This window comes from Schistocerca cancellata, chromosome 2 (assembly GCF_023864275.1).
Source record: "Schistocerca cancellata isolate TAMUIC-IGC-003103 chromosome 2, iqSchCanc2.1, whole genome shotgun sequence".
Taxonomy (NCBI): Eukaryota; Metazoa; Arthropoda; class Insecta; order Orthoptera; family Acrididae; genus Schistocerca; species Schistocerca cancellata.
Window position 1 is genome coordinate 496883743 of NC_064627.1, and position 22165 is coordinate 496905907.

General features: G+C 39.1%; 1 protein-coding gene across 2 annotated transcripts in view; it reads right to left on the minus strand.

Annotated features, from left to right (window-relative positions):
* LOC126162034 (uncharacterized) overlaps nt 1–22165 on the minus strand; it is a 202469-nt gene that overhangs the window by 48780 nt on the left and 131524 nt on the right. For both annotated transcript variants that reach the window (XM_049918260.1, XM_049918261.1), the window contains exons 12-13: nt 14626–14783; nt 9850–10009 (exon numbers count right to left, since the gene is read on the minus strand). In XM_049918260.1, the coding sequence (XP_049774217.1) occupies nt 9850–10009; nt 14626–14783 (318 nt within the window). The remainder of the gene's footprint in view (nt 1–9849; nt 10010–14625; nt 14784–22165) is intronic.

Genomic DNA, 22165 nt, shown 5'->3' on the forward strand with positions numbered 1-22165 from the left:
CTCTCTCTCTCTCTCTCTCTCTCTCGCTCTCTCTGACCAACTCCTCCTCCCCATCTCTCTGTCCATCTCCTCTTCTCCCTCTATCTGTCCAACTCCTCCTCCTCCTCCTCCTCCCACCCCTCCCTCCAGTATTCGTATCCTACTGTATCTCTCCACGCGCTGTCTCCAGCCCCTCCCCTTGCTTCCTACTTCTTTCTCCCTCTACCCACCCAATCTGACACAACTCCTCACCCCACTGCAGCTGCCAACAACATTTTCATTCTATTTTGTGCACCTGTTTTAACTCCAAGCTTGGCTTTTTGGTAAATGGTTTTTTTACTACTAACGTATTTGCATTCTGCCAGAAACATCTTTAATATATTCATCAGAGCAAAATATATTCTGAAAAAATTATTGCACGAGTTAATGGTTCAGATATGGATAAATGTGATTAATTAAAAATCTGGTATTTTTGTTTCAACTGATTTGATTATACCAAGAGCTTTGCTACAAATTTCATTCATGAAAGGAAATGATTATTACATATAATAAAAGTGTAACAGTAATACGATAAATCAGATACACAAGTCATGTTGTGGTAAGCCCTTGGTGGAACAGAAATACTTCCTTGATCATACAGTAAGTTGTTACATTTACTCTTTCTGTTATTTACATACATCAGTAGATTATGTTACAAGCCATTTCCATAAACAAACAAAAATATAATAAACCTAATGAAAAATATTAATACTACAAAAATTGTTATTTTTTTTTTTACTAATTATTAAATCAAAAGGCAAATTCACTTCAGAAAACTATAAAATTATGAGGCAGGATTGTTGGCCACTAGTTACAATCAGGAGCCAAAAATTTTAGTACTGTCAACACATACACATGTGTTGTGGTCTTCAGTCCAGAGATTGGCTTGATGCAGCTCTCCATGCTACTCTATCCTGTGCATGCTTCTTCACCTCAGAGTACCTACTGCAACCTATATCCTTCTGAATCTGTTTAGTGTATTCATCTCTTGGTCTCCCTCTACGATTTTTACCCTCCACGCTGCCCTCCAGTACTAAATTGGTGATCCCTTGATGCTTCAGAATATTCCCTACCAACCAAACCCTTCTTCTAGTCAAGTTGTGCCACAAATTTCTCTTCTCCCCAATTCTATTCAGTACCTCCTCATTAGTTATGTGATCTACCCATCTAATCTTCAGCATTCTTCTGAAGCACCACATTTCAAAAGCTTCTATTCTCTTCTCATCTAAACTATTTACCGTCCAAATTCACTTCCATACATGGCTACACTCCATACGAATACTTTCAGAAACGACTTCCTGACACTATACTCGATGTTAACAAATATCTCTTCTTCAGCAATGCTTTCCTTGCCATTGCCAGTCTACATTTTATATCCTATCTACTTTGACCATCATCAGTTATTTTGCTCCCCAAATAGCAAAACTCCTTTACTACTTTAAAAAGAATCTCATTTCCTAATCTAATTTCCTCAGCATCACCCGATTTAATTCGACTGCATTCCATTATCCTCGTTTTACTTCTGTTGATGTTCACCTTATATCCCCCTTTCAAGACACTGCTCATTCCGTTCAGCTGTTCTTCCAGGTCCTTTGCTGTCTCCGACAGAATTACAATGTAATCGGTGAACCTCATAAAGTTTTTATTTCTTCTCCATGGATTTTAATACCTACTCCAAATTTTTCTTTTGTTTCCTTTACTGTTTGCTCACTATACAGATTGAATAACATCCGGGATAGACTACAACCCTGTCTCACTCCCTTACCAACCACTGTTTCCCTTTCATGCCCCTTGACTCTTACAACTGCCATCTGGTTTCTGTACAAATAGTAAATAGCCTTTCACTCCCTGTGTTTTACCACTGCCACTTTCAGAATTTGAAAGAGAGTACTCCAGTCGACATTGTCAAAAGCCTTCTCTAAGTCTACAAATGGTAGAAACATAGGTTTGCCTTTCTTTAAACTATTTTCTAAAATAAGTCGTAGGGTCAGTATTACCTCCCGTGTTACAACATTTCTACGGAATCCAAACTGATTTTCCCTGAGGTCAGCTTCTACCAGTTTTTCAATTCATTTGTAAAGAATTTGTGTTAGTATTTTGCAGCCGTGGCCTATTAAACTGATATTTCGGTAATTTTCACATCTGTCAACACCTGCTCTCTTTGGGATTGGAATAATTATATTCTTCTTGAACTCTGAGGGTATTTCGCCTGTCTAATACATCTTGCTCACCAGGTGGTAGAGTTTTGCCAGGGCTGGCTCTCCCAAGACTATCAGCAGTTCTAATGGAATTGATATACACATAGTAAGATAAAAAATCCTAGCTTTTGTACCTATTAGTTCCTTCATTGGGGAGAAGAGAGAGATGGGTTGGAGATGGCTAAAAAGAAAGGACAGATCATGCAGACCCAAGAATGAAAGGGACTCTCATATTATAAGAAATGCAGGGGACAAATATTCTCTGCTGGTTCTGTCATTGGAGCATAATAAAGTTATTTTACATTGAAATATACAAAGAAATTTTTTTAAAACACATTTCTTCACTTATTGGATACATAATGTTGTTTTAGTGATTATTCTGTTGATTGTCATGATGGAGGTGCCAATTTCCTCTTGACTGCAAGTCCGGTCTCTTGCATGGCACGGCATCACGTAGGCGACGATGGGCATCCCTGAAGTACTCTTTGGTGAGTGTTTGACCCTGTGGTTCATACTCAAGGTGTAATACACCACAGGAGTCACAGAAAGCAGTCAGCATCACTTTGACTTAGCTGTGCACCCTTGGCGAGCCTTCTTTAGTCTTGGTGACAAGGGATGCTTCCACTGTAATGAGCGGAATTTGGGTTCTGGGTCATACTTGTACATCCAGTACTCGTCACCAGTTATTATGGTGTTCATGAAGTCAGGATCACTGATTGTGGTATGCAGCATGTCCTGAGAGACTTCAATGCGAAGTTTCTTTTGCTCTGCCATCAGCAGTGTCAGCACAAATTTTGCTGACACTGTCTTCATGGCCAAATCTTGTCACATGGCCAAATCTTGTCACATTTTAATGTGCTGAAAAAGTGCTGATGCTAAACTCTTCTGCGATTTCTCTGATAGTTGTACGATGGTCCCGCATTACCACAGTGCTCACTTTGGCAGTGACCTAGTCATTTCGGCATGTTGACGGTCAATCGTAGAGTGGCTTGCTCTCCACCGATGTGTAGCCATCTCCAAACCAGTTGTAGCATTCTTTAATCAGTGTGATTCCTATAGCATTGTCACCAAAAGCCATCTTACTCTTCCAAATGGTTCCCACTTGGCTGTCTCCCAGTTTATGGCAAAATTTCATGCAGTAGCGCTGCTCCAGTCATTCTGTCATTTCCCTTGCAATGAAAAACTGATGCAAGCACTACACACTACCTCACTCAATTGCTACTTGCCTGCAACTAATGCTATTGCCCTCAACTTCTTCACTTTTGAAGCCCAGACATACCAACAATTAAAGGGAACAGCCATGGGTACCAGGATGGCCCCCTCGTACGCCAACCTATTCATGGGTCGCTTAGAGGAAGCCTTCTTGGTTACCCAGGCCTGCCAACCCAAAGTTCGGTACAGATTTATTGATGATACCTTCATGATCTGGACTCACAGTGAAGAAGAACTCCAGAATTTCCTCTCCAACCTCAACTCCTTTGGTTCCATCAGATTCACCTGGTCCTACTCCAAATCCCATGCCACTTTCCTTGACGTTGACCTCCACCTGTCCAATGGCCAGCTTCACACGTCCGTCCACATCAAACCCACCAACAAGCAACAGTACCTCCATTATGACAGCTGCCACCCATTCCACATCAAACGGTCCCTTCCCTACAGCCGAGGTCTTCGTGGCAAACGAATCTGCTTCAGTCCGGAATCCCTGAACCATTACACCAACAATCTGAAAACAGCTTTCGCATCCCACAACTACCCTCCCGACCTTGTACAGAAGCAAATAACCAGAGCCACTTCCTCATCCCCTCAAGCCCAGAACCTCCCACAGAAGAACCACAAAAGTGCCCCACTTGTGACAGGATACTTTCCGGGACTGGATCAGACTCTGAATGTGGCTCTCCAGCAGGGATACGACTTCCTCAAATCCTGCCCTGAAATGAGATCCACCCATCATGAAAACCTCCCCACTCCACCAAGAGTGTCTTTCCGCCGTCCATCTAACCATCGTAACCTCTTAGTTCATCCCTATGAAATCCCCAAACCACCTTCCCTACCCTCCGGCTCCTACCCTTGTAACCAACCCCGGTGTAAAACCTCCACAGCTTTGGCGAAGAAGGATGCTGCCACTGGCGTTACTAGTGCTTGGTCTCAAGTGTAAAGTGGTATGCTCAGGTTTCGTCACCCGTGACAATTGAGTCCAGAAAGTTGTCCTGTTCGGCTGCAAAGTGGTGAAGAAATGCACGGGAAGCATCAACTCGTTGCCACATGTGGTCCTCAGTCAGCATGTGTAGCACCCATCTTGCGCACACCTTCTGGTAGTTCAATGTTTCCATTAAAATTCTGTGAGTGGTGATTCGGGAAACCTCAAGAACCAACATGCAGAGATCATCCAGGGTGATCCACCAATCTTCACGCATGCTTTGCTCAACCTGCAACACTGTCTCCTCAGAAATTGATGGTCTCCCGCTCCTTTGTTCATCATGAATTTCAGTCCGATCAGCTGCAAACTCTCTACACCAATTACGAACATTTTTGACATCCATGCACGACTCACCATACACTTCCATCAATTGGCGATGGATTTCAATTGGCGCAGTGCCCTTTGCATTCAAAAGCCGAATAACTGCGCACAATTCACACTTGGCGGTAGCATCCAACGGACGCTCCATTCTCAACGGCTGCCAAGCCAAGACTGAGCACATCAGCAAGGCGTAGGCATGTTTACACACAGCGCGTGAAGCACTCTTCATAACAGTGTGACCAACTGCCACACAAGCAGAGTTCTGTACTTATAAAAATAATAGGAGACATTACTTTTGGGATTACCCTCGTATATGAAGAAATGTTTGCAACTTTCACAAATGTGTCAAACAAAATTCAGTTCCATTTTTACTGTGCACAAAATACACAAAAACATGCTGACAAAATATACTGTTATAAAACTACACAGAACTGATCATTCTACATCCCCTACAATGTACCCAATGACACATTTTGTAATGTAATCAATAAGTAAGACAACAGATAAAAAACTTATACAGGGTGTCCCACTCAAACCTCCCTGATTTCAAGGACCCGGGAGACAAAAACCACAGCAGATATGGCAATGAAAAATGCATCACATTGTAGAGCATCTAAACGAATTTATATTCCCATGTCAGAAGTGTCATCTTTGCATGAAGTGAAAATAGAGACTCCACAGCAGCATGTGCAAGACATGGTGTGGTTTGTAGAAACAAAATCGCCGATTACTGTGCAAAGAAATTATCATTGTGTGTATGAATGTGATTCACCTGATGTGAAAACAATTAAGGATGGTATAGGAAGTTTCTGGCAATAGGAAGTGTTCTGAAACATTCTGGCAGTGCACGTTACAGAGTTTCAGAAGAGACAATGGACGACATCAGACAAATGTTTCTCAGAAGTCCACATAAGTCAATTCGTCAAGCATCAAGGCAACTTGATGTACCTCGATCAACATTACATCATGTAGTTCACCAGCAACTTCGTATGTGTGCTTAGAAAGTGCAAATTCTGCAACATCTGATGCTGAACGACAAACCACGCCGACAACAATTTGTTGCAGATATGCTACAGCGTATTTATATGGATGCCAGCTTCCTGGAAAGATGTTCATTCTCAGACGAGGCAACCTTTCATCTATCAAGAAGGGTTAATAGGCATAATGTTCAGATTTGGGGATCGCAAAATCCGCATGTTGTCATTGAACATGTTCGTGATAGCCCTAAAGTGAACACCTGGTGTGGGCTGATGCACAACAGGATTGTTAGACCGTTCTTCTTTGCGGGACAAACAGTGAATGGGTCAGTGTATCTGGACATGTAGGAGCAGTTTGTGTACCCTCAGATACAAAACTTGCAAACCAACATCATTTTTCAACAAGATGGAGCTCTGCCGCATTGGTCAACGGCTGTTCGCAAGTTTCTGGATAGGAAATTTCCTAATCATTGGATTGGACGTGGAGGACCCATTGCCTGGCCAACACATTCACCCGACATTATGCCACTTGATTTCTTCATGCGGGGATTCGTGAAGGACCGCATGTATGTGACCAAAATGGACGATATTCCTGCATTGCAACATTGTATCACTAATGTGATTGCAACAATAACAGAGGAAATGTTATAAAGAACTTGGCAAGAAATTGAATATAGACTCCATATTCTTCATGCTACAAATGGTTCACATGTAAGGGTGTGTTGATGATAAATAAATAAATTCTTTGAGAAGCTCTACAATGTGGTCCATTTTTCATTGTCATATCTACTGTGTTTTTTTTTCCCCTGTGTCTTTGAAATCAGGGAGATTTGAGTGGGACACCCATATTTTGGTCTACTTTATTGGGCCAGAATCAAACAATGGAAAATGCAGGCTGGAATAGCAACAATATTATGAAAGGATAGATTGCTAACCACCACATACAGGGGTAACTGAGTTGTATAAAGACACAACTAAAAGGCTGTTATACATTCGAGCCTTCAGCCAAAAGGCCTTTTTCTAAAGCAGAAAACACACACACACACACACACACACACAAGATCACTGTCTTCAACTAGTGAGGCTGGACTGCATACAGCAACTGTGTCTGATGGGAGAAGCAATCTGTGCATGGTGGGAGTAAGGAGGAGGCTGCGGCAAGGGGGGAGAGGGACAGCAAGGTGGGAATGGGGGACGGTTTGGTTTAGCGCTGCCTGTGGGAGAATGTGGGGATGGGTGGGGACAGGATAGGGCTGTTGGATGCAATAAAGTTTGTGGAGGGGGACAGGAGGGGGAGGGGGCAAACACCAGCTTTTCTGACTTGCGCAGGCGAGAACTCTATCTGCAGCATATCTTACATTTTCGTAGCCATCCCCCTGGTCTTAACCTTCAGCAGTCCTTGTCCTTCACCCATCTGTTCCCTTCCCTGCTCCCACTCTAGCACTGAACAGCCTTCTATTCCAACCCAATAGCCTTTTCCTCCTCCCACAGTTCTCTTCTTTTCTGCTCCCCTTTCCCCAGTCAAACTTCACCACTGCACCTAGCAGCGCTATTCTGTCCCACCATGTCTCTGCATGCATGCTCCCACAAGTAGCACTACACATTTCCCCCACCCCTACCCTGCTATCCCTTCCCTGCCCCAGCCTCCTGCTTACCCCCACCACCCACAGATTGCTTCTCACATTAGACATTTCCTGTACGCAGTCCGGCCTCAGTGGAAAGAAACAGTGGTCATGTCTGGGTTAGTTGTGGTTGTGTGAAAATGCTTTAGAAGAAGGTCTTTTGGCTGAAAGCTCAAACATATAGCTCTTCCTGTGCCGGGCTCTGACTCACTATCTCTTCTATACAGTAAGTAGCAATCTACCCTTTTCATATTATTGCACTGGAATATTACACAGAATTAAGTAAAAATGTAATACAAGTTCAGGGTGTGTATGCGGACAAGAAAAAAAACATTCCGAGATTTTCCCCAGATTTTCTGTTCAAAAATACACTTTACCTAGGTGAAACTACACTTTAACCAGGTGAAAATAAATACAGACCAGGTGAAAGTACATTTTTCCTGTGTTAAGTGACAATATACTTTCCCTCTGAGCTGTAAAACTTCTCAATCCTTTGAACTGTAAAGGTTTTTATACACTAGCGTACAACTCCCAGGCACTTTGGGTAGGAGGGCATTACAGAAGTACAAATACTGACTCGTGCCACATGATCTAGTGAGCCAATGACAACAATATTCAGAGCACAGGATGCAATGCAGTGCAAACACATAAATATCAGATGCAAAGAAGCCAGTGAAACAGAGAGGAAAAAGCAGCAAATCGACCCATGGCACTTAATGTATAACCACCAAATAGCTTCAACTAGTCTTACGTCACGGAAGAGCTTTATCTAACGGACAGTACTGCTAGAAGGCTGACCTCAGACCCCACCGCCTATCTTCGTGGTTGGACACACTGTGAAATACAACCCTGCACCCCGAACAGGGAATCAAACAAAAGCAATTACTACTGTACAGTACATGGAGAGCATTTAATAGATTAAGAACATGAGTTGCAAAATCCAAAGTAAACATGGTCAAGTGGGGGCTACTCTGAAAATGACTAGTGTGAATGTGGAGAAACACAGGTGATTGAACATCTGCTCATGTACTGACAGATGAATTTTGTTTGTACAGCGGAAGGTTTATTTTTATGCAATTGCAAAGTCACTAAAGGAGCAGAGTTTTGGGAGAAGAGAATTTAGATAGTCTTGCCTGGACATGGAAAGTAAAGTAAGTTGACACACAAATAGGAAAAGTTAATGGTTTAAATTAATATAGATACAGTATAGTTACAACAACAACCTATGCTTTAATATATAATATTGGTAACCAAATTGTTTTGCTGTTTTTCCCGAGGGTTGGTTAGGCAGGTTCCTATGAGCACAGCTTAAATTGGAGCAGTTGAATATTTCTGATAACTGCGATCATAAATGTAACTGCTGCGCACCGTAAATTTCGTGGGTCACATGGCCGAATAAATGTTTCACTGAGCACTTCGACTTTTCCACAGGAAAGCCAATTACTTGTGAAACTGCTCAAGAACACACCTCACACTTTTTTCTGAAGGATACTTATACTTTTTGCCATTGTTATTGCACAATATGAAATCTAAGAAAGAACTAAAATAAATATGAAAAACTAATCTTGAAGCTTGGCCTTTTTAATGTATGTTGCCATTAACAATCCATCACATACAAATCCGCCAGTGAAATTTTTAACAATGGCATAAATAGTTGGTCTTCTGGGCCCAAAATTTTTCTAAGTGATTGTTCCTCAAATTGTCAAGTTTTGAATGAGATTTAATGTTCAGTGGTTTAAGAAATTTATTGCACATTTTCACAATTAACATAATTCACCTTGCGTAAAAGGAAATTTGCTTTGAAAATAATGCTTCTCAAATTATCATTTGCAATATTTTCCGACCATCTTTTAGAAATGTAAACTGTTGCGACATCAAAATCCAGTTTGTTGTTGCAAAGTATAGCACACTCTTCATCCTGAAGCCTTTGACACATTTTACTGTCAGCACACACTTGGGTCTGCACTGTGTTTAGCTGCTGTAAATGGCGCATTTTCTTTGCAACTAAAGTTTTATTTTGATGTTATATTCTCATTTGTGTTTTATTACTGCAGTGTTATTGTGCAGTGGCAGGCTGAAGTAAAATTCTTTGTCAGAGTCATTTAATTGAAAACTAAAACAATGAAAAATTCCTAGAATTTTAAAATATTCTTAGGTTTTCCCTGCATTTTTCCCAGATGAAAAAATTCCCGAAATTTTAAGGAAATTCCCAAGGATTTGCCTAAAATTTAGGGAAACATGGGACAATTACATATGGCTGATCAGATGGGGACCTCAAACCCATGTGTCTTAACAATGGCACCAATTACACATAAATTCCACTGTCTTAACCACAGCACCAACAGCTTAACAAGTTCATAAAAATATTGCAATAATATCATTTATAACCACAAACAACTTATTATCAATACATATTTTCCATAGCTGGAGTAACCTTTACATAATTTTCATCAAACTCAACTAGTCGCCCAAAAGATACACAAGAAAATAAAAATTTTAACGTGAAAGAAAGTTACCTATTTGTGATAAATCAAGTCGTTTCCAATTATATCCATTATGGCAAGTATCACTGAGCCCCTGTCGAATAAAGACTTCCCCTTGAGCAGTAAGTAGCCAGGCTGCCCGCAGTGTGGCAGCAAGGCACACCACTTGAGAAGTACTTGGCAACTCCACAGGCTACCAGTGTGGGAAAAAATTGCCAACATCAGATCTTTCTTACATTTGGAGCATGCAAACAAACACACAGAATTTTTGGCATTCACAAAGGAAAATTGTGATAACATGACAGCACTTAATTTACTGCTATTCACTGATGATTTCCACTTTGGTCAGTAGCCTCATACTGCTAAAAATGCAATGATCAACTTCAAAACAGGTGTTCTGTAACACAATAAAGAGTTCACCACATGGCAAACTGTTGTTATCAATACTTTACACATAAAAAATATAACAACTGAAATATGGTTAGCTTATTACAACTGATTATGGCATGAGCTCCAGTCATATCATAACAAGAAATTCTTAGGTAGGTTGAATTCACAATTACATGATGATAGACATCATGAAAGATTTTTGGAATACTAATTACAAACGACATTCTTCATTTATATAGACAGTTATATGAAACAGGGTGTCGGGACAACACTGTTAAGAAACTTTTGAGGGAAGTCAGTCTAAGTATAAAATAAAATGGCTGTCATACGTTAATATAATACAATGTAAAGAATCTCTGGACTCTGGGTGCTGAGGTCCCACTGGGTTGAGTAGCAATCTTGGCTGGGGTGAATGGTGGGAGTTCAGAAGAGGTGTAATGTAGGGCAGGCTAGGAGAAGGATAGCAGGTCATGCTGGGAGAAGATGCTGTAATACTGCCTTTGGAGTGTGCAGGGAAGTGGTAGGGATAGGGTGGTTGGCTGCTAGGTACATCATGCGGAAAGGGGGGGAGAGGAGAGAAAATGCAAGGGTCTCACTGAAGCCTTTGCAGACCAAAATTACTCTTACCACCTTGTCCAAAAATATACCTACCACACCTTAACTCCACAGACAACAACATAAAGTAACCGACTGAGACAATAATAGTATATAACACGATCCATACTTTTAGTGCATTACCCTATATCAATTGCTGAATACTTTACAGTCTTCTAACTTCTGTTTATATTTTGTCACTCATTGGTTAATGCAGTATGTGCTTACAAATGTTGCCAAAAGTATTTTGCAACCCAACTATATTGAATAAAATTAACAACAGGATAACATCACATCAGCTTAAAAGTAGTTACTATAAAGTGGTGGAAAAGATAGCTATACTAGATTATTTAGCCTTTGTACAAGATCATGTAAAAATGTTAAGAGCAAAAATAATTATGTAATTAAAATATAACTCAAAGTTTTCAGAAGTCATTGTTTACAGAATTAAAATTTCATATAGAAAATGCATCTCTCAAAATATGTTTATGTCAAACACATTTGTATATTTTGTAAAGCTAATGTTGCACCTGTTGTGAACTGATAATTTTCCATTATAAGTCAATTACTGTAAAGGTTTCTATAATCAATTTATACATTCCCAGTGTTAAGGTATTATTTACAGCACAGCAGATGTGTTCATGAAATTAGCGTCTGTTTACTTTACAGTTAGCACAGCAACTGTGTTCATGAAGTTAGCATCTGTTTAGTTTACTGTTAGTTTCAAGTTAGTAGCAGTTAATCAGGGTTGCAGTTTTTGTAAAAAGATATTTGGAGTTTATTAAATCAAAGTCATGACTAGGAAATTTAAGTATGTCAATTTGAATATTGACATTTTTCCCACATATAAAAATCTGGGAAACAATAGCAAGCAGGTACTGAAACACATTGTCAATGAGAACTGGACAGAACAAATACTCCCATATACCCACTGACTAGACACAAAGGAGCACCCCCATGTGACTCAGTACCTCCCAGCACTAGAGCGACTGAATCACATTCTCCACCAGGGTTTTGATTACCTCTTGCCATACAATGAAACAAGAAATATTCTCCCCCCTACTCTCACAGTGATATTCCTGTGCCCACCTTATCTATGTAATATCCTTATTCATCCATGTTCAAGCCCTGCTCCCAACACTGCACCCCAAGGCTCATATCCCTGAAAACAATTATATGCACCAAAAGAAAGGATAAGTTGTAGGAGTGATGCTTCCCACACATTATAAAGGTTCAGGTAAACTACCTTCATCAAGGTGAAGCATCATTGCACTAACACAAGAATGCTGCAAAATTTTCTATATTACTACGATTTAAGGTGCAGAGTGTGTGTCACAGTAGTTAGCATTGGTGGCTGTCACACTGCAGACAGTTGAAACCTGGCCACCAACAAATATTTGTTATTTATTATTTTTCCTTTTTTAAACATTCTTGTAATATCTTATTCTTGTCTTGTTTTTATATTCTGGAACATTCAATGTTTTATATAAATACTAGGAATATTCAATGTTTGTATAAGTAGCTGCACTCTCCATACTGGAAGACAGTTCTGCTCCAACTGTATATCGATGTCAGTAATAAAAGTGTTTTCAGTTCTAAATGTTGTGGTTCATTGACAAGCACCTTCAGATTTGGAATCAATTATGGTTTTGATGGTACACTATCTCAGTGTGGGGTAATTGAGATGACGTGAGACCTAGTGCTGCACTCTTGGCTGCTAAAACTTCCCAACACAACAGCCAGCAATCATTTTCTTGAAAAAGTGGATGGGTTATTTAAGAGAACAAGTTCTCATTCAGCTTTAACAATAGACTTTGATGAGCTGGCCACACTGAACATATGGAATATTGTTAAAGTAACTAAGACATACTTATAATAAATATTTAGTAATTTCTTGCATTGTTGCAAGTGTACTGAGTTAGAAATATAACTGCATTGTTGCAAATACTGAGATGTCTACATCAACTAAACTAAATTGTTTATTTAGTTCACTGATCACAGTTAGCAAGACAAACATGGCTCAGCAAAGTCAAAAACCCATGTGATCATATTTTAATATGACTAAGTGTCGAACAATAAATGACCTTTGTATTCCTTAAAACATAAGGCAGCATAGCAAAGTGTGACCTCATCCGTAGGAATAAGTTTCTGCAGGATTGAAGAACTGAATTTCATAAGAGATAAACAAAATGAAATATAAAGTGGGAATGTAGTACTCTCATGGAGAAATTACTGTACTGGTGTCCATACGAACTCAAAATATTTCATAGATTTTGTTCTAAACAATTCCTTTTGTTTTGTTTCAGGTGCTAATTAATTATCAGAAATGACTACAAATCCAGAGAGAGCCCAACACATAGTTTGGTATGCTGAAATGAAATCAACATTCGTGTCCAAAGATATTTCTGATATGAATTTGAAATTCAGCCAAAAGACATCAAGACAATTAAGGCTTCGTATGACAAGTTTGTAGCCAATGGAAGTGTAAATAGACAGGTCCAGCGTAAAACAAGTGTGGTACAGGAGAAAAGAAAGATTTCCAAAAGAAGCACTTGAAGGTCAGTTCGTCAACTATCAAGAGCACTAAGTATTTCTCAATCAACAGGTCACCAGCTACTGCGCAACAGTTCACCAGCTACTGTGTAGACTTCAGTTGCATTCTTACAAGTTCAAATTGTGCAAACACTGAAGTGAAATTGACATGCAGCTTCACCAACAAATTTGCTGTTGAGATGCTGGACCAGTCTGGGCAAATCATCAACTATCTAGGAAATGTTTTCCCTGAAAAAGCAAGTTTCCAACACGTGTGATGGTTAGTTGGCACAACATTCTCATCTGGGGTTCAGACACCCCGACCCCACCTCCAGTTTTTGGGAATATGACAGAGATGGAGGCCACAATATCTGACCTTCTGGCGTTACTCATTTTTGCACATGCCACAGCAATCCACTCATTAAATACAAAACCACTGCTAGCTGGATAACCAAGATTTCATGATTGTCAAATCACTGAGCCTACCAAATCATGAAAGCATCCAAATTTTGTTGAAATTACTCCCAAAAAGACCAATAAGTTTTTTTAACTCAATGAGAAGTAATGCACTTGGTGAAGAGGAACATTTGCACAAAATATTAGGAGATTTTTTCCTTAGTAATGTTGAATAAGTTTATGTACAATTATCTGTTATTAAACCTTAAATACACAAACATAACAAATAATTAAAAGCATTCTCATTGTACACCAGTTATAAGCTGCATCTACACCATTTAAATTTGAGACCAACTTCATTAGAAACTTTGCTGATATATGAATGGTACAGGCTTCCATACCAGTGAGAAGAATTAGATATCATAAATATAATGTCCCCTTAGGAGTCAAAACACAAGCACTCATTATTTTGATCTTTTGTGCTACACACTTCTTATATACAGAGTGAATGCTATTATTTTTGCCTCATTTTGTTTTTATTATTAGGACTTCTCTGTTGAGAGAAAATAGTCCAATATTAAATCATTATTTTGATATTTTGTGCTACACACCTCTTATATACAGAGTGAATGCTATTATTTTTGCTTCGTTTTGTTTTAATTATTATGACTTCTCTGTTGAGAGAAAGTAGCCCAATATTTAAAAAATACTCTTACTTCAGAGTAGATCATCATCACACAAATTTATCAGAGAATATTAATTTTGCTTTGCTCAAAATAATTTAAATGACTGTTTTTGTTTTTCATGCACACTTGCTACAAAACTGTAAATATTAGTAAAATTACTTTTTGTGCTCTATGCACAATGATCACAAAATTTTATAACACATAAACTTACCTGCAAGTTATGCAGATCTGGTGATGAGCAATAAAGATTGCCATCCCGTGAGAACAACCACAACTGGCCTTTATCCTCATGTATGCCTTCAGCACTCACCATCTGCCATTTAATAGCTGGGTACAATAACCTCACATTCACTCCATTCCACTGATGACCTATAAGAAAAATAGTGGTTAAATGTTGTTGACTCATTTAATACCAGCAGACACACCTGTCATGCTGTTCTTTACAGTTATCTAATGCTCTGCTTTTTACAACCACCACCACCACCACCACCACCACCACCACCATCATCATCCACATCTATATCCATACTTCACACGCTACCTAGCAATGTGTGGCGGATGGTACTTTGCACACCCTGTCACTTCCTCCCTTTCCTCCTCCAGACATAAATGGTTCGCAGGAAGAACAACTGACAGTAAGTCTCCATTTGTGCTCAAATCTGTCTAATTTTGCCTTCATGGTCTTTCATGAAATATATGTAGGAGGAAGCAATATATTTATTGACTCTTCTAGGAACATACACTCTCAGAACCTTAACAGTAAATCACACTTTGACGCAGATTGCCTCTCTTGCCTAGTCTGCCACGGGAATTAGTTGATCCTCTCCATGATGCTTTTCTGCTTTTTAAATGAACCTATAACAAAAGATGCTGCCCTTCTTCAGATATTCTCTACTTTCTCTGGCAACCCTATCTCATACAGATCCCATACTGACAAGGAATATTCAAGTATTGGTTGAACGAGGGTTTTGTAAGCTACCTTCTTTGTTGATGAACTAGATTTCTTGAGGATTTTTCCAATGAATCTAAGTTTGGCATCTGTTTTTCGTGTGATTAGTAGTATGTGGTGGTTCCTCATTAAATCACTCTGTACATATACTCCTAGGTATCTTATTCGAAGTAATTGCTTCCACTGATTGTTCTGCAATCATGTAATCATACTAGCCTCACTCCTCCACAGAATCAACACTTTCTCTCCTATCTGTTTCACCTGGTTTTCCTCAGTCCAGCATCCCACCTTCCTGTACCTGGGCCTGCATCTTTCAATAGCTCCACAAAACCTCTGTCCATATCTATCCTATTAACCATCAATTCCATAGCTGCCATACATTCCACATTAAAAAGCTGCTCTCTCCTTCAGTCTGGTCACCCACGGACACCGCATCTGCAGTGACCAGCAATGCCTCGCCCAGCTTGCTGAGCGTCTTTCTAAGTCCTTTACAGACAGTCATTGTTCTTCAAACCTAGCCCACAAACAGAACTCCCATGCTACACCCACACATGCCCTTAATCCTCTGAGCACACCACGAACTTGCTGCAACAGAGCATGACCCTAATTACTCAATATCACTGTGGACTGGGACAACTAGTTATTCTTCTCTAGGACTTCAACAACTTACTATTGTACCCAGGAGTGAAGAAGATCCCACCCACAATCCTTGCACTCCTCTCAAAATAGAATTCTGCCACCCACCTAACCTACAAATGATCTTGGTCCATCCTTATGCCACAACCACTTCCTACCCCTTGTCACGTGGCTCATACCCATGTGGAAGATGCAGGTATTCACCCACTCATATGTACAGTTCCATCAGAGGCACTCTCTACTGCAATTGCTGCACAGCCTTTTATATGGGTACAACCACCAACACGCTGTGCATCCAAATGAATGGCCATGATCAAACTTTGCCCAAAAATGGGATTGACCATCAACGGCAGAACATGTTGCTAAGCACAATATGCTTGACTTCAACAGATGCTGCATAACCCATGCCATCTGGATCCCTCTCATACCAGCTTCTCTGAACTACGCAGATGGAAACTGTTGTTCCAATCCTACAATCCCTCTGGCTTCAACAATGTCCACTAGACCCTGTCACACCCATCTCCATCTGTGTCCTCATTCTCTCTAGTTCACTCAGTCTACACTCACACCCAGCTCTGTAAAGTCTCCCTCACTCTCTATTCCATTCTTCCCACCAACGACCCCCCCCCCCCCTCCCCAGCCATCCCTCCTTTATTCTGTACTAGTTATGCCTGGAGGAGGACATTAACCAGTGGCTAACAATACTTTCTGTCTTGTTTATGTGTCTACCACTCTTGCAACATCTCATCTTTATGGGGAGACGTTGCCTTTACTCATTCCATTATTCACAAAACCATTACGAGTTGTGTTATTTGAGTTTGTGGACACCACTTTCTGCCATGGAGAAGCTAGGGAACTACTCATATGTGTTCTGACATACATGACAATGAGTTGTACCTGGTGCCTGTTATTCAGTGGTTCACCTCAAGACATCCAGTCATCAGCATGTAGCACAGCTTGAAATGAAGATTACGGCTTAACATCCCACTGACAATGAGGTCATTAGAGAAGAAGCACAACACGAGTGGTGAAGGAAATTGGCTGTGTCCTTTTCAAATGAAACATCTTGGCATCTGCTTACAGTATTCGGGGAAATCACAGAACACCTAGGTGTATATAGCCAGGTAGGGATTTCATCCACCATTCTTGTGAATGAGAGTCCACTGACTTTGTCACTGTGCCACCCTGTTTGGTAAAACATCTTGAGTATGAGGTTCTTCTTATGTAGCTTTCTGTCATCCTCGTGACACAGGAGTGTACAAGAGTCTCAGTTAGTGTACAACATACCATAGCAACTGAACTAAATGACTGATAATTCACAAGCTGCAAGTACTTTTATGTCATTCTACAAAACTTTCTAAGTGTAGCAGCAAAAATAGGATTAAATGGTTCAGTTGTGGAAGCAACAGGATATATGCAAAATGTCATTCTACAAAACTTTAAACAACCAAAAGAAGCACCAACAACCTTCAGTGAAATTAATTGAATTTTAAGAATTGTAAATGACAAAAGCTCTCTTGGTGTTGATGGAATTTCAAACTTCTTCCAAAATATTTAAAAAAGTACTATACTCAAGGGTAGTGGAAACAAGTTACTTAGCATATTACGAGTTTGGATTCCAGAAGTGTTGCTCGACTGAGATTACTGTTTATACATTCACTCCTCAAAATGTACAACCCTTAAATAATAAAATATTGCCCATTGGTCATTTTTGTGATTTTTCCAAGGCATTTGTTTGGTAGATCATGTTACTCTCATAGAAAAACTCAAGTTTTATGGAAATGATGGCTTTACACACAGCTAGTTTGAATCATATTTAACAAACATAATGCAAAAGGTCATACTGAATAAATCAACTATGTCAGAAGTATAGAAAATTTTAGTGACTGGGGATAAATCACAAAGGGGATCTCACAGATGTAAATTTGGGTCTACTCCTATTCCTTAAATATGTGAATGACCTTCCACTTAACATTCAACAAGCACAATTTGTACTTTTGCAGATGACACTAAAGTAATAATAAATCCCATTAAACAGCAAGCAACAGAAGAGACGGTAAATGATATTTTACAAAGAATTATAATGTGGTTCTCAGAAAATGGACTCTCCCTAAATTTTGAAGAAACACACTATATTCAGTTCTGTACAACAAATAGAGTCGTGCCTACAAATGTACACTGCTCCAAATTTTTGGATCTATATATTGGTGAAAATCTGAACTGGAAGAAGCATATTACTGAGCTTCTCCAATAATTAAGTTCAGCTACTTTTGCTCTTCGTGTAATTGCTAATATTGGAAACAAACAAATCAGCCTCCTGACACATTTTACACATTTCCACGCAATAGTGTCTTACGGAATAATTTTCTGGGGTAACCCATCACTTAAGAAGAAAGTATTGATTGCAAAAAAGCAAGCAGTAAGAATAACATGTGGTGTTCACTCACGAATGTGATGTAGGTACCTCTTCAAGAAGCTAGACATTTTAATTGTGTTGTCCCATCATATATATTTACTAATGGAGCTTGTCATAAATAATTCATCACAATTTGAGAAGAAAACTACAGAAGACAACACTAGAGAGGAAAATGACCTTTGTTACCCATTATTGAAGGTATCAGTGGCTCATAAATATGCAGCAACAAAAATCTTTGATCGTTCACCCAGTAACATAAAATGTCCGACAGGTAGCAAATCAAGTTTTAAATCTAACTTAAAATCATTTCTCCTGGACATCTCCTCCTGTTCCATTGATAAATTTCTACTTGAAAACCGGTAGCCAGTAAAAACAAATAAATTTGTTGTTTAATTGTAACTGCATGGGAGGGACTAAAATGATCATGTGTTCATTGATGTTAAACTAATCAAGTATACATTTTCCGTTAACTGACTGATTCTGCATCATTTAGATATAAGAATCATTCAAACAATGTAGGGAACATGTGACTAACTAAGAGGTTAAGCCAAGATCCACATTCTATTTAATATACCCTCACTGGAGCATGTACAAAGCACACTATTATAGACGACTGTTGTGGTGACCAGCTTAAAAAACCTTGATGTGCCAAACCTGAACCCAGTGATAGCAGAGAGAGTTTGATGGGATGCTTGTCATTTAGTACCATCCAGAAGGCATGGCTAGTTTATGAGTGCTGCAGATGCAGCAAGTGATATGATGGTCACCCTCCTCAGCTCTAATATTAACATACATCTCAATCAATGGTATATATTACATACACTTACTTAATGACCACATACAGTACAGGGAAAAAAATTAAAACACTGAAATCAAGACGTGTATCACAAAAAGGGCTCTGTGGTGCAGTGTGGCCTGCGAAGTTTAAAAATTTTCTGACAGGTATGGAGACAAGTGACATTCCTGCATAACTGTCAGGAGCAAAAACCAGTGCAAGGAATGACACTGAGTGTTGTGCTACAACCAACATGAAGGACAATGCCTGTCATTTTTGGTAATGCAGTAACTACCACTCCAAGTACAAAATATTTGAGTATAGGACACTGATCTTGAAGCTTAGCCATTTGGCAGTGATACTATGTGTAGAATGGAGAGCAGAGAAGTTTATCAAGTCAAAACATTCACAAGACAATGCAAGTCTTACATCTTCAGCCTACATATCTCCAATATTTTATTACTTTGGAGAATGGATAAAAGCAAAATGACGACCACTGGTCAGAGGTGGTCTAACAACACAGGACATAAAGTGAAAGCTATGGTTAGAAACAAAAGGATGGAAAAAACAAAAGGTGTTTCTAAGTACTGGTTTTTGGGAGTAATTAAGAGCTGTTAATTAACTCTCTGCGTGTTGGTTACCAGGTAAATAATTGACACCCATACATAGGCAGCATCATTTGCAATGGTGTCAAGAGCACAGGCACTGGACCTATAAGGAGTGGGGGGTCACATGCTCTTCTCGGATGAGATCAGATTCAGCCTGAGTAGTGATTCTTAACACACACTCTCAAATGGTGAGAGGTTGGAACACATGACGCACCAAGGAACATTGTCAAACATGATTGTTTTTGGTTGTCCATGTGTTTTGGTGTCAGAAGGCATAATACTGCAAGTGTACTGACCTCCAAATCTTTGAAGATGGCACACTCACCAGTTGATATCATAGGGACTCAGTACTCCTTGCCCCTTGTGCATCCTTTCATTTTTACAGATGACAATGCATGACCTCATCAAACAGAGCACGTGGAAAAACTCTTGGAATGAGAAGATGTTTTGAGAATGGACTGGCTTGTCTGTTCCCCCAACCCTCGACTTAAATCCAATAAAGCATGTGTGGGATGCATGGGACATGTAATGCAGCATGTTCACATGCACCAAAGACTGTCCAGCAGTTGTCAGCTGCACTGGTGGAAGAATGAAATGCCTTACCACATGAACTCCATGCCAACCTTGTGGCCAGAATGGGAGAACATTGCAGAATATGCATTGCTGTCCTTGGTGATCACATGTCCTGCCTTTTTGCAATATCCAGAGGACTGTCATAAACAGCAGTGACTTCAGTGTAATTATTGTCTCTAAATTAAAGTATCATTTCTGTTCATCTCATTGTGTATTCATATCAGTTACTTTCTGTACTACAATGTAGCAGTTATTGCTATGTACAGGCCAAATTTCATTGAACTATGTTACTTGGCAGTGGCTTTGTGCAAAAGTTAACTTCATCTTTAAGTTTTGTAACTCAATTTATATTACAGCTGAAAAGTCTTTTACTAAAAGAATATCACGGCTGCTCAGGAAATGCTGTTAATTTTGTGGAACATTCATATAAAATTTCTTCCCTCAAAACATAATAAGCTTCATTAATAAAAAGGATGCACTTCTAATAAAAAATATAAACGTGAAACTGCAAATAAAATGACAGCAGATATGTTGCATTAATAGTAAATCACTTTTACATCATTGGAATTCAGTACAGACAGCTAGATGGGCACACATTAATATCATACTACTCTGGGATCGATAACAGGAGAGGAATAGCCACACATGTATGTAAAATTCAAAGTTAAGTCCCTGTTCATGCTGTTTGTAAATGAAAACACACAAGCTGGTAGTACTGGCAGTTTACAAGTTATCAGGGGGCTTCACCAAACTATTAGAAAGAGTATAAATAAGATTATGCAGAATTAAATGCAAACTCATTGTTAGTGGAGACTTAAATATAAATTCATTGTGGGGCTCTTAATGTTGATTTTCTACCGAAAGTACTTACCTAAGACACATAAAATTGTTGATGTACAGCTTTTGATTATTTTTCAGTGCAAAATTCTCATGAGAAATGAAGGTCACCGAGTAACAACCACTGGCAGATTGATTTTACAGCTAACTACCTCTAGTGACTTAAACAAAAAAAGGGACTGGTAATGACGCTTCTAGGCATTACAGACAACTATTGACAACAAAAGAAGAAGATGAATTACATTCAGATTATAAAAGAAATTGTTTTTTTATAAAACAATCATAACCAATGACTTGATCATTATGGTTCTCTAATTTATTAGATACTGGGAATAGATTAACAATGGAGAGAGAAAGGATGAAAGACTTTATTAAACATTTTCCAACAACATTTTGACTCCTTTTTCCATCTAAATCAAATGAGAGTAAAATTAAACAGAAGTAGTGCCAGGGATGGTAGATGTATGGGATTAAAGTAGTCTGTGCTAAGAAGAGAGAGTACTATTTAAACCACAAGGCAAGCAGTAGTCAAGAGTTCCAACTCCATTACCAAGAGTATTGTGAAATCATACAGTCTGTTACCAAAGAAGTGAAACTAACAAAAAATTAAGTCTTTTCATCTACACAGTAGAGATAATCTGGACTACTATGAAATTAAAAATAAAAAAGTAAATAATACACAAATTTAAAAAAATACAAATGGTGACACAATTTACATTCATTCTCAGTTAACATCTGTGACAGAAATAATGACAAACAGAAATCATTGGGCACCAATTTAAATCACTGATAGTGGCTGCAAACATTACAGCCAAGCACATACACACCAGAGACTCATTTCAAAAATACAACCCCTAAAGAGATAACAAGAATGATTAGGACACTACAAACTGTTAAAAGTTTAAGCACAGTTTAAACAGAGTTTGAAAGACTTTTTGATAGGCAACTTCTCCTACT